The sequence below is a fragment of the Podarcis melisellensis genome (genome assembly GCF_964234715.1).
Source record: "Podarcis melisellensis genome assembly, chromosome: 9".
Lineage (NCBI taxonomy): Eukaryota > Metazoa > Chordata > Lepidosauria > Squamata > Lacertidae > Podarcis > Podarcis melisellensis.
In genome coordinates, this window is record NC_138541.1 from 30,000,756 (window position 1) to 30,014,436 (window position 13,681).

The 13,681-nt window shown below is 40.3% G+C and overlaps 1 protein-coding gene across 1 annotated transcript in view; it reads left to right on the plus strand.

The window, feature by feature from the left end:
• Positions 1 to 13,681, plus strand: part of FAT4 (FAT atypical cadherin 4) — a 145,429-nt gene that overhangs the window by 91,856 nt on the left and 39,892 nt on the right. Inside the window, exons 5-7 of the mRNA XM_081926415.1 lie at positions 658 to 1,580; positions 2,416 to 2,590; positions 12,966 to 13,146. Coding sequence (XP_081782541.1) covers positions 658 to 1,580; positions 2,416 to 2,590; positions 12,966 to 13,146 — 1,279 coding nt within the window. The remainder of the gene's footprint in view (positions 1 to 657; positions 1,581 to 2,415; positions 2,591 to 12,965; positions 13,147 to 13,681) is intronic.

The following is a 13,681-nucleotide window of genomic DNA, read 5'->3' on the forward strand; positions in this document are numbered from 1 at the left end:
ATCAGAACCTAATATTTTATACAGAAGTTAGAATCTCTCAGCCTTATGACCGAGAATCGCAACACAGCACCTCATCGGATTAATCTCTTGTCATTGTGGAAACTCTTTATTGTCTGCAGAAAAAAAATCCTACATCTAAATCAGTATTTGTTAACAAGTGGGAGAGTTTATATATCCCATATAAAGCAATGTTTGCTGATCTTCAGCTGAATTTTAACCATCTCTAATAGAAACTGGTAACCTGATCACAGCCTCAGCTGCTCCAGAGCAAAACCAGGTTTGGTGGTGTGATACTGACTTTTGGCATACAAGATCTTGTCCAAAGGCACTGTCACAGGGACAAATCAATGACTTCTTATCTTTTAAAGCAATTGTGTGCATATTCCAAATGGTCCTGGTAATATACCAATGACAAGTGCAGGGATCATCTTCTAGTTGTATGCATATTGTCTCTGCTTTCAAACGTTGCACTGAGCACACTGATGTTCACATGCTGCAGCAAACACAATCCCATTTCTCCATGTGTTCTCTGTATGTGGTGATAACAGTTGAAGGATGCTATTGATTATGCAACATTTAGGATAACTAACATGCTTTATGTCCTTAATGACTAAAAGTGGTTAAATCTCTCTTCTTTCTGTTTGTTTCGGTTTTCAGGTTCTAACTCACAATTGTCCTACAGCATTACTTCTGGAGATAGCCAAAGCCAATTTAACATTGACAAAAATGGGATTCTAAGCATCAGGAAGCCTTTGGACCGTGAAAGCCAATCTTTCTACAGTCTTATTGTTCAGGTCCATGATATGGCTCCTCTTCCAGCCTCCAGATACACAAGCACAGCACAAGTATCTATCATTCTGCTAGACGTGAATGACAACCCTCCAAGTTTTATCTCTCCTAAGCTGACCTACATCCCAGAAAATACCCCTATTGACACCATTGTTTTCAAAGCCCAAGCAACAGACCCAGACAGTGGTCCAAACAGCTACATTGAATACAATCTACTAAATCCTTTGAGAAACAAATTCAGTATTGGTACGATTGATGGAGAAGTAAGGCTCACTGGAGAACTGGACAGAGAGACAGTTTCTAATTACACCTTGACTGTAGTTGCCATGGACAAAGGTCAGCCACCTCTTTCTTCATCTACTGATGTAGTTGTGATAGTCCTTGACATCAATGATAACAATCCCGTCTTTTCTCAACAATTATACAAAGTTGAGATTGCGGAAAATATTCTAACTGGGACAGACGTGGTTCAGGTGGTTGCTGCAGATGGAGACGAGGGTTCCAATGGGCAAGTTCGCTATTCCATCATCAGTGGAAATACTAACAATGTGTTTCGGATTGACTCCGTCACAGGGGTAATAACAGTAGCTAAACCTTTGGACCGAGAGAAGACGCCTTCTTATGAATTAACAGTTCAGTCAGCTGATCGTGGAAGTAGCCCGCGGATTGATACCACTACAGTCAGCATTATTCTGAGGGATGTAAATGATTATATTCCTACATTTGAACTCTCTCCCTATTCTGTAAATGTCCCAGAAAACTTGGAAACGTTACCAAAGGTCATTCTCCAGGTTAGTATGTGTGAGAAAGTAATAAATTGTGCATAATAGGCAACACCTTCATAATCAGAGTAACCTGTTGTTGGATGTCAGCCGTCAATTTTGTATTATGCTGAACATGCGCTGCAAGTTTTAAGTAGCTCCTTTCATGAGGAGAATGACTTCCACTTGCACAATGGGATCCCCCCCCCTGCTTTCTTCCTTGCACCTCCAACTATTCTGTTCCCCCAAACCTTGGGAGCATATTTGGGGTCAACGCTGGTAGGAGCACAAGGTGAGGAAGTCCTATTGCACAAGTGGAAGTTGTCTCATTTGCAAAAGTATTCGGTTTGATACCACCATATACAGTTAACTATATAAATGCTTGGTTTTGTTTCCATAATTCTAAGATAGTTTTAGCCCTTGACAGTGCATTAAACAAAAACTAAATAGCTTTTTTTTATCTTGACCTCATTTCTTTTTTAAAAAAAAGCTTCTCATTTTTACCCACTTTTCTTTATTCTCTCAATTTTTTGCTTTGCAGTAATTTTTTGGTGTAGTTACTGAAGTGTTATTAAATCTTTTTTTTTAATATAGATGCATGTCTACCATTTGTTTTCTAAATAGCTACGTTCAACCTTTTGTTGACAGCAGCAGCTGGCTGGGGGTGGGAATATAATTGGTATCTTTAAAGGAATAGTTAAAGGTATGCCGGATCTTTTCGTTGTTTTAATCAGTTTTAATAGATGTATCTGCTCCGTCAAGCACAAGGCCACTTTTCCTTCGATACATGAAAAATAATTGTATGGCCAACAAAGTCACGTTGGGTAGGGATTTGCAGTTATATTGTGCTTCATTACTTCTATAGGTTGTAGCAAGGGATGATGATCAGGGCCCAAATAGCAAATTGACCTATCTTCTTATTGGTGGAAATGAAGATGGGGCCTTTACGCTCTCAGCCAATGGGGAGCTCCACCTTGTACAGAGCTTGGACCGAGAAAAAAAGGGGCAATATAACATGCTGATCACAGCGGCAGATTCAGGTAAGCCAAGTCAATTATTTATCCAGGTTGCACAGCCCTATTTAAGTACCAAGAGACATAGTCTTATATATAAAGAAATGATGAAACGTAAAACTAAACATTCCTTACTGTTCAGGGGGATGGTGAATTACATAAATTGATAACACCCTTGTGATGGAATCCTGATTCCACTAAAGCCAGCTACAAACATTAAGGCTGCAATGCTATACCCTTACCTGGGACTAAGCCCCAGTGAACTTAATGGTACTTACGTCTGAGTAGACATGTATTAGATTGCACTGTAAAAGATCTATGCTCTCAAAATCTGGATTTAATATCTAGTTTTAACTTCCATGGTGCTTTTTTATTGATTTGCTACCTCTGTCACTATCACTTAGTAGCTTCTCTGCCTGTGCAGGAACTGGTCATTTGTTTTTGTTTTTTCCCAAGGCTGGATCTATTTGCCAAACAACAGAAATAATGCAAGTTGAAATAAGATAGAGAAAAGCTAAGTATAGAATGCTGCATTCCTGTAAGCACAGTGAAAGTTATCCTGTATTTTACTGGCAACTGCTATCAGTTACACGTTTTATGTCCTCTCTGTTAGAGGATTTTTCTTTCTAGCTTTTGCACTGGGGAGCCCAGGAGATAAAAGATGTGGTTGTCAGTGGTGTGGTAGCTGTAGTTTTCTGGAGTGTGTACAAGAATAAAAACTGATGCTTTTTGCTTCTGGCACATAAAGAAAGGGAAAGAGGAGTAGCACCAAATGAGCCGCAGAATTGGAACATAGGAATCTGTGTTATACTGAGTAAGTCCATTGGTCCTTCTTGCTCAGTATTGTCTAGTGACTCTCCAGGATTTAAGGCAGGAGTCCTTCCTAGTCTTACCTGGAAATGCCAGGAATTAAACCTAGAACTTTCTACATGAAAAACATATGCTCTACCACTGAACTGCGCTAGGGTGAATCGTTACAAACACAAAGATCTGGCTGTGTTGATAACGGGTCTCTTCCATCTTGTGGCCATTCCACACAGATATAAAAAATATTTACTATTTTACAGTGGCCAAATGAATTTAGCCTCTTTCTGGAATAGAAATATATGTAGCAGCAGCAGCAGCAGCAGCAGCAGCATACTGTGTAAACAGAGCTGCATCTAAAAGCCAAGTTTCCAAATGGTTCCTCAAGCCTTTTGTGGCATTTAGCTGTGTTAATAGAAACCTCCTCCTGTGTCCCAAATGAAATGTACTGGCATGGTAAAAATCTAAGGTACCCCAGGACAGGGCTCTTAGAACTTTAACAGTTGTGTAGAAGAGGGCACTGAAGTTTACATAACAAGATACATCCACTTAAATGTTCTCTTCTACTGTTAAAAGTGCAAAAGCCCTGTCTTCATTTTCAAAATCTCCACATGGATCTCCATATATGTGGTTGTGTTTGGAGCAGACATCCCAATGGGTAGAGTGAGCTAATATGAGCTGATACTGGAAGGTGTTCATAGACATTTCCCAGTGATTGTTGGTTTGGTTGACATTGTTTCCAGTTCACACACAAAAATACATAATACTCCAGTGAACAGAATCTTACTGAAATAAAGAAGAAGAAGCTATAAACCTCGTATCTAGAATTGTTTGAGGAGTTTTTTTTTGCCAAGTTTTTGACTTTCAGACTCATGGGGACAAAACAGACAAAGGGACTACCCTTGAGTAAGCAACTGTGTAAGCTACAGTGAGGATCCACATTTATTGTACATAGTAGCCATTAAAAATATTTATTTAATGCCTTCTATGTGTCACTTCTATTTTTAAGCTTGTGTAATTCACACAGTTTTCAGCCAAGATAACACAGCAGAATTCCTTTGCAGCAAGCAAAGCCGAGTGTGCCAAAACCATGAAAAAGGGCAGCTTGTCAAAAACTAACACTCATCCATACAATCTCTGAAAATAAATCATGCAACAGATATTACCTCACGGACCTTGGTTTGGTTTTTATTACCAGGGGGTGGGGGTGAATGCTGGTCGGTTATTTTCAGAAATGTACTTCCTTACATAGAACCCAGATTTATAAGTTGTGTGTGTGCTTTTCAAAAATAGAGTACCATATGAAGGGAAGGGCAAAGTCTTAGTTGCCTCATTATTTTCTTTCTCTGATTGCACCTGTAGTGTAGTAGTATACACATACTCCACACAAGTACTGGAAACTTGGTGTGATGGCAGACATGGAAGCAAATGTATTTTGTGTCTCTAGGTAGACAGATGGGTGGCAGAAAAGGACAGGTAGAAATCCTTCAAGTCTCAAACTCTCCACCATCCTGACTCAATAAATAAGCAGCAATAGTAACACAAATGTCCCACCAAACATGTTACTTAACAAAATCTATATCATCCAAATGTCTGTCTACACACAAACAAGAATCTTATTTGTCTTCATGTTTGCCATCACTGTAGGTTTATGTGGACAGTGGCTCCGTAGCTCTATCTAACCACACATTCTGCTACTGTTATGGTAGACTTGCAGATATGATGCTCCTGGGGTTGGCTTGTTACATCATACTTCTTTGGTCTAGAAAAACTGAGGACCTCTGTGCACCAGGCTCCTGGGTATGGAGGTCACTCGCTCACATTGATGGTGGACTTCAGTTACAAAGAGGTTAGATAGCTGTGTGTGAAGTGGGGAGAGCTTACATGGAACTTTGTAGGAACTGACTTTTAGCAAACTTCTTCAAACCCACGAATCACAAACCATCTCAATACATAGAGCGTTTTCCCTGCATTCTTATCCTTCAATGATTTCTAGGAGCAGCTGCCATTCCCGTGTGGCTTGTGTAAAAGGGCCCTTGCAGATCAGCTGCACACATAGCCACAACTGCTGGCTGATGGCAGAATTCTTTTTGGTGTTAACTATGCTTTATTGAGTTCCTTTCTCTTCCTCCATTCTCTTTATCTCACTCATTTGTAAGTGAGACAAAGCACTGCCTTCAGGTGTCCCGCTAGCATACCAGCTGTTCTGCTTTGCAAAGGTATCCCTAGGTAATGGCTGCATGCCTTCTTGCTTTCAGAGATAGCATCCTCCCCACAATTCAATTAATAGGAAAACTGAAGAAGTCAATCACATAGTGACCACTATAGTATGTTCATTTTGGAGCCTGGGTGATATATCTTACCATTTGCAAGCTATGCAAAACAGCAATCAAAATGAGGTAATGGATGTTTTTTTCTTGTGCTCCTCCCCTTCTCTCACCAACCTTCAGTTTTTATTTCTAGCTATCTATATTACTAAAGGCATATCCACACCATAATTTAAGGCATAGGACTTCCCACAAATAATCTTTGGAACTGTAGTTTTCCCTCTCAGTGCTACAAATCCCTAGCATCTTTAATAAACTGCAGTACCCAGAATTTTTTTTGGGGGGGGGCAAGCCATATGTTTTAAATGTGTGCTGGATGTGCTTTAACGGCCTGGTGTAAATCTGCCCTTTGTGTAACATTATTTGTTCCCATGGCATGGTCAGCTCAGGGTAGCTGCACAAAAAAGTCAGCCCACACCATGCTAATATGTTTGGGAATGATAATGAGCCACCACCAGAACAGGCAGGCTGCTGAGTTGGTGGTTCATATGGGCCTTTCATCTGAGGTCCTTAGCAGCAGAAATATACTGTGAAATCCTATGAAGTTGGAAACTCAGCCACAACTCTTATGTCAGCCCATAAAACATGATGAAGCAGTTTCCCATTGCTAGAGTGTCCTCTATCATAGTCTACAAAGGGAAGATGCAGTTATTAGATGTGAGTGTCTAGTAACATGGCATGCAACTATTTGAAGTCAAGGGAAGAGAAAGATTTAATGAACATATAATTAATGGATTTGCCTTACCATTGAAAAAGAGCACATTTTCCTTCTAAAGGTATTACTGTCTTTGCACAAAGTGAAATACCGGTAAGTCAGTTTTGTTGCATTCAGATTTGAGTACCTCTACCTTTGTGTGTGTGAGAGAGAAAATGATGGGGGGGGGGAGAAGCTTTTCTTGAAATAAAACAAATAAATAACGCCATATGTTGAAAGTCAGAGATGAGCGAAATGGCAGTGTGCCACCCCAGAAAGCGGCAGCTTTTATCCTCACTTTTTCATCTTTGAACATTTTTCTGGAGAAATGTTGGCTTCCATCCTTGCTGTTATTAATTGCCTGACTATAGAGTAGCACATCTGGATCCTTGCTAGCAGCCTTGGCTTGCCATCTGAGTGAACTATGGTTTTTCCTCCTTCTCCCCCCCCCCTTCTGCCACCCTGCACATTTATGAGGCAGAACGGCCTGTTACCTGAAGAACTCCTTCAACCAACTTGCTCTGATTCGAACCTTAAAAGCCTGCACTTGCCAGATTAGTTGTTCCTTACTTTCTTTGTTTCAAGCCTGCTACCTTTGCAGACATATTGTTTGGTATTTCTTTTTGCCTCTGCAAAACCTAGCAAGATTTTTCTTTCTTTCTTTCATGCTTCCTTCTATGCCTAGAGAAGGGTTACATTTGTAGCTGCCTCACTGGCATGCTTTTTTTCAGGCTTAAAATAAATCCAAACCATGCAGCTTCACAATCTTGATTTGTTACGCTTCTTTCCTCATAGTTAGCTCTGTTCCCTTAAGTGGTTTGGCAAATTACATATTTCAAGAAAGCTATTCTATTTTTCTTTGCCCCACTCCACCCCCATTGCATTCCATGCTGTGGTCTTCAAGCCACTTATTGCCTTTTAAAGCGTTCTGTGTAAATTCTAATGTTTACATATTCCTACAGAATTATTTTGCTCTACATCATAGTCCTGTTTCTACTTTGTATCTCCTTCTAGCATCGCTAACAGAGTCACTATAGGAACATCCATGACCTTTGTTTCCAGCAGATAAAAGCAACATAGGAACTTGCCTTAGATTAAGTCAGGCCTTTGATCCATTGAGCTCAGTATTGTCTACACTGACTGGCAGCAGCTCTCCAGGATTCCAGGCAGGGTACTTTCCCAGCTATACCTGGAAATACCAGGGACTGAACCCAGGGCCTTCTGCATGTCACTCAACTATGGCCTTCTCTCTGTGTGTAAGATATATTCCTTGCAGATATCTAACATGTATTATTATTCTTATTCCTCTAAGGAGCTCAGGGTGGCATATATGGTTCCCCCCTGTCCATGTTATCCTCACAACAACCCCATGAGGTCGGTTAGGCTAAGAGGCATTAACTAGCCAAAGGTCACCCAATGAGCTTCATGGCTGAATGGAGATTTGAACCCTAGTCTGCCAAGTCCTAGGGATGCGGGTGGTGCTGTGGGTTAAACCACAGAGCCTAGGGCTTGCTGATCAGAAGGTCAGCGGTTCAAATCCCCGCGACGAGGTGAGCTCATTGCTCGGTCCCTGCTCCTGCCAACCTAGCAGTTCAAAAGCACATCAAAGTGCAAGTAGATAAATAGGTACCACTCTGGTGGGAAGGTATACGGTGTTTCCGTGCACTGCTCTGGTTCGCCAGAAGCATGACCCAGAAGCTGTCTGTGGACAAACGCCGGCTCCCTCGGCCTATAGAGCGAGATGAGCACCGCAACCCCAGAGTCGTCTGCGACTGGACCTAACGGTCAGGGGTACCTTTACCTTTACTGCCAAGTCCTAGTCTGACACTCTAACCATTGTTCTTTCTATTATGTCAACCTACCCCCTGCCTCCTGCCACTTGGTTGGGGGACATCTGTAGATGGGGGTCTGTTCTATACATGCAGGTTCTCAATAATGTGGAACCTCGATTGTGCATTCTCAGTGCTGTTTTATTTAACTCTAATAGAAGATGTTGGTTGAGTAGCGTGGTGATGTGCAAAGCAAATTTCACAACTTATACATTTCCTCAAAAATTTCCTAGCAACAGTGGTCTCGGACTGCTGATGAAACAGAATGCTACAACTTATAAATTGAAAGTCTGTGAGTTAATTCTTCAGCTCCAAGGCTACAGAAAACTTAATTGCTAGGATAAGACCAGTAAAACCTGAACATATGGCAAGGAATACTTATCCTGTTGGTTAATCTTCAAGAGTCAAACAGGGTGTTTTTAAAGCATAATTCAATAACAAAGAAAAGGCAGGCTTACTGTGGGTTATGCAGAAGTCATTAAGAGGCAAGACTGACTTAGTCAGTGGTTTCTTAAATAACCTGATTTCCTAGTCTTCCAACAGCAATAACTTTTCCAAAGAGTTAAGTGATTTTTATATATATTTAAGGTTTGGGTTTTCTTTTCTTTTTTGTTTTTAAAATTGCAATGCAAAACCCACATTCCTGAAGCCCTATACTTAACAAGAGGATGTCATGCTTCACAGAATTTATGTGTATTCTTTCTGTGCCCACGGATCATAGGAAAGAATATAGAAAAGCATGGTGAATCAAAAATCTGCACCAAGCTGAAACAATCCATGTAGGTTTCACATTCCACTTTGACTACAAATATGAATTATAGTCTATACTTGACCTTCTAAATGCACTACACATATTTTTAGTATCACTTCAAAGTGCACATTGTCTTGACTTGATATTTTGAAAGGAGATATAACATCCAAAGTAAAATCATCTGGCTACGATCAGATACTGTGCAATATGGGTCATATCAACAATAATTTTCACATAGTTATCACTTCATAGATTTGGATGGCAGCTTTGCTGCATAGACAGATGATCTGCTAGCCTGTCCATTCCAAGCAAGAATTTCAAGCTCCCAACTTTCCAGGGATTTGTATTGCCCAATATTGTTTTGCTTTCCAGATTAAGGACATAGATAATTAGGAGCCTGATCAAAGCCCTCACTGTTTACTTTTTGGATAATAGTCTGTTTTGAATTCTGATCTGCAGAATTGTAAAACAGCTACTGTTTTCATTATGCTAAAGTGTGACTTACACATAACTCTGCAGTTACATGTGGGCCACTTGAAAGTCAAGTATATGATGTGCAACATGTCAGGCAATTCATGTACAGAATAGCCACATGGATCTGGCACTCAGTATCATAGTTACAGACTGTTCAAGGCACTTTGTTTCAGAACTTTCAGATCATTACAGTCCTTAGCATATAGTGGCTCAAGCTGTATTCAGACAGCACTTTATTCTGTTTTGCTGACTTTTCCTTACTTGATCATTTCTGCATTTTATGTGATCTTTCACACAGTGTAAAAGTCACCTCTGGGAAGTTAGCAGAATATTGTGGAAGTTCAGTGTTCATTTCAATGTCAATTGCTTCCAGGGGAAAAAAGTCTGTAACCCCATTATAACATGGAACATCACAGGAGTTTTGTATTGTAATTTTCCCGCTCTTTTCATGGATCACACCATGTGCTAAAATTGGGGATGGCATTCGTGCATATAGTCCTTTCCCACAATTTTCAGAACTGAACATGAAACAGAAGCATGCATGCACACAGGGGGTGGTAAAATGTCCAAAGATGTCTGCTGCTGTGTCACATCATGTTCACTGGTGTGAGGAAAACTTAGCACAACAAGGCAGTATATTGATCAAAAGGCCACAGTTCCATAACAAAACAGGTGATGCAGTGTGAAAAGAATGTTTGAAATCAGGACAGGATGATTAACATTGTAGCCAGGAAAACAATGCAATAATACCCACCCATAGTTTGCACATGTCACTAAGGAAAACCATTGCTTAGCATGAACAAGCCAATGTGCTGCTGACTTTTTCCCTAGTTCTCCTTCTGTCATGATATCCACTGCTAAGCCATGGTTTGACTTAGCACGTTGTTCAAACCTGGTTTTGTGGTTTGTCTTCTCCAGATAAATCACAAAGGGTAAGAACAAACCTTTGTTTACCTTCGTTACATCTCATGGTTTGTCTCGAGCAAGACAGATCATAACCCACAGTAAGACAAATCATAGCAGCACAAGAGCAGGAAGACTGGGGGAGGAAAATCCATCCCCTTCCCCTTCTGCCAGGAGAAGTATCCTGTTAGTGAAATTCCTTTCATAGGAACTTAGGAAATTACGGTCTATGCCATTCTGGTGTTATTCATCACACTTTTGTTTATTTAATTGTTTTAGGGTGTCAGTCCAATTAAGTTGCATTAAATTATCCATGTTCTGTCCCCATCACTCTCCTGTTTTAGTATTTGTTTTAGAAGAGGATAGATTGATTTGCTGATTTGCCATTTCGACGTGTTGCGGTTAAAATAGGGTGAATTCTAAACAACGAAGAAATCATTTGCTATTTTATTACCAATTTAAAATCATAACAATGTACAGTATACAGGACTTTGCCTGGAATGTAATACATTTTGAAAGATTGGCTTTCCTGCTGAGAGTGAACCTGGTTTATTCCATGGAAAAGTTCAAACTTTCTAATAGCACATGACATCTGCTCAGAGGCCCCATTCAGTGAGCATTTGATTCCAGCTTTGCTGCAAAGCAACAGGTTTCAGTGGAAAAGGAATTCCAAGCCTGTCAACTTGCTTCTGTATATCAGGATAATGATATAATTAATTTACATGGGGCTTCATACATTTGTATTCATCTGCAGCTTAAATGATATCCAACAAAAAAATGCAATCATAATTCTCTATCTATTTTATTTGTGCATTTTTGGAGTAGCAGATGCCTGCACGGTTTGTCATTAGTTTTCTGGGGTTTCATTTTAATCTTTAGAACTGTCACTTTGATTCTGAAGGGAGTAATATCTTCATTATTTCCAAAAAACAACAACAAACAAACAAACCACCCATCAACCTAAATACATTTACATGGATGTAAGCTTCGCTGAAACAAAAAAAGATGCAAGTCCAAGTAAAAGTTTTTATGGTTGAGGAAGAAATCTGTATGTAGGCTTCACCATTAATATTGCTGGCCTGAAAACAACGACTGCAATCATAGGCACACTTACTTGACAGTGAACCCCATTAAATTCTGTGTAACTTATTTTTGCATGAGCATTAAGGATCATCAGGGCATGTCAGCAAGATCTGTGTGAATTAGGGATCCTGGTACCTTCCAGATAAGAAGATTAAGAGGAGCCCAACTAGTTTGCCATACTGTTCTCATAATGGCCACCCAGATGCCTGAGGGAAGCCCAAGCACTAGAGCCCTCTCCCTTCCTTTGGTTTCTGGCAACTGGCATTCAGAAGCATTCAGTTGTGCAGGCAGAGCATAGCTATCATAGCTACTAATATAGCCTTTGTCCCTCGTTATTGGACTACACTTCCCATCATCCTCAGCCAGACTAATCAATGGTCAGGAGATATAGTCCAAGGACACCAGGTTGCCTACCACTTTTGATCAGACTAAGAGTGAGTGAGCTTTGAGCACTAGAAAGCTACTTTTTTTTTATTATGCTGGGCTGGAGGACCTGCTGTACAGTGTTGCCAGTTTTCACAGATTCCAAACTTCCATGTTTGTAATTTAAAGATGGGTTTTTTAATGGACAATTTTCTGCTTAGGGGCAGAAAACACTTTTGACATCATGGCACCACAGGAGCAGTATTTTTTTTAATTGACAAATTTCAGGGTGACAAAAAAAAAAACTCTTTGGGGGTCAAATGTGGCCCGTGGGCAATGGGCTAGCCACCCTTGGCTTATATATTGACTGTTTTTTTTTGTAAGTGCTGGTTTTCTAAAATATTTCCAGAAAACAAAGGAGGCAAGAAACATGCTTACCTGAACCTTGAAACTTCGTTTTTCTGTCCACTGAAATTTCAGCAATTTTCAGAATATGCTAAAACTCAGTGGCATTGAGGTATATGTGCAGGGTGAGCTATCATCATTCAGGGAAGCATTCTACATATACTTAAATGCACTCGCTATATTGTTATGTATGTTCCAGGGTGATGAACTAGTCTGTGCAGAGGTTGTCTGAGAGCAGGAGTCCTCTGTCAGCTGGCAGACATGCATCTGGACAGCAGATCCTTTGTGCAGCAGGCATGGAAGGAGTTAAGCCTTCCCTTTTGCCCCCTGTTGCTTCTCTTCCCCGAATAGTCATAGCCGTATTTAGCTTTTCTCTAACAAAAAGTGGCAGTCCAGATTTTGTTACACCTATTGGCATGCTCTTGTTCACTTTAGTGGCACTCACTGGATGACCAATTTCAGTCATCAAATTCATCCGGTTCACTGCAGGTCAGTGTTTGTGTATTGTTCTCATTTCTCTTTGCAAGCAGCAAACCCTTTACTTGATAATACAAGATTCAAAGCTTTTCCTGTGTGACTTCATACTCTGAGAGTTCCAGAGGACCTTCTTTAAAAACAAAAGTGACCTTGCTCTTTGCATGGATTTGACTTTCTAGCTCTGTGAACTGTGACATGTTCATGTGTGAGATAATAAATGAAGAGTGGCATATCCAGTATTAGTATTGCAACTTGGGTAACCTCTAGCATTTCAAATATCTTTTCCCCCCAGGAAGTCCTGCCCTTACTGGTACTGGAACTATTGCTGTCAAAGTAGATGATGTCAATGATAACGTCCCCAAATTTGCCTTCAATATGTATTCCAAAACCATTCCGGAGGACGCACCCACAGGGACAGACGTTTTGCTTGTAAATGCCTCTGATTCTGATGCATCAGTGAATGCTATCATCAGGTATGTTGCTCTTGTGGTGCTTCCGATGCTGTTTAATTTAGGTCCTGTTTCCTTTTCATGCTTTGGGAACAAAGGAGAAATGAGCATGTTGGGTTTTGTCTTGCATTGTTCACAAATACAACATGGTTCAGGGTTGGCCCAAGACTTTTTGCTGCTTGAGATGAAACAAAATATTGCCCTTCCTTTAAGGGTGCAAAGTACCCAAAGCCAGTTAACCTACTTTAGTATCTGAGGCAGAAATGTCAATAAAATTATAATAAATTAAATCAGCTGCTTCATGGCACCAAAAATATGTTGCCTGAGACCGTCATTTTATGGCCACCCTGGATTGGTTTGTGACAGTAATAATAATAATAATAATAATAAATTATTTATACCCCGCCCTCCCCGGCCAGAGCCAGGCTCAGGGCGGCTAACACCAGTAAAATTACAATAAAAACATAATGGGGGGGGGAGGACAAAACAATTTAAAATACAGGTTAAAAATACAATTTAAAATGCATCCTCATTTTAATAATAGCCCATGGATCAAAAC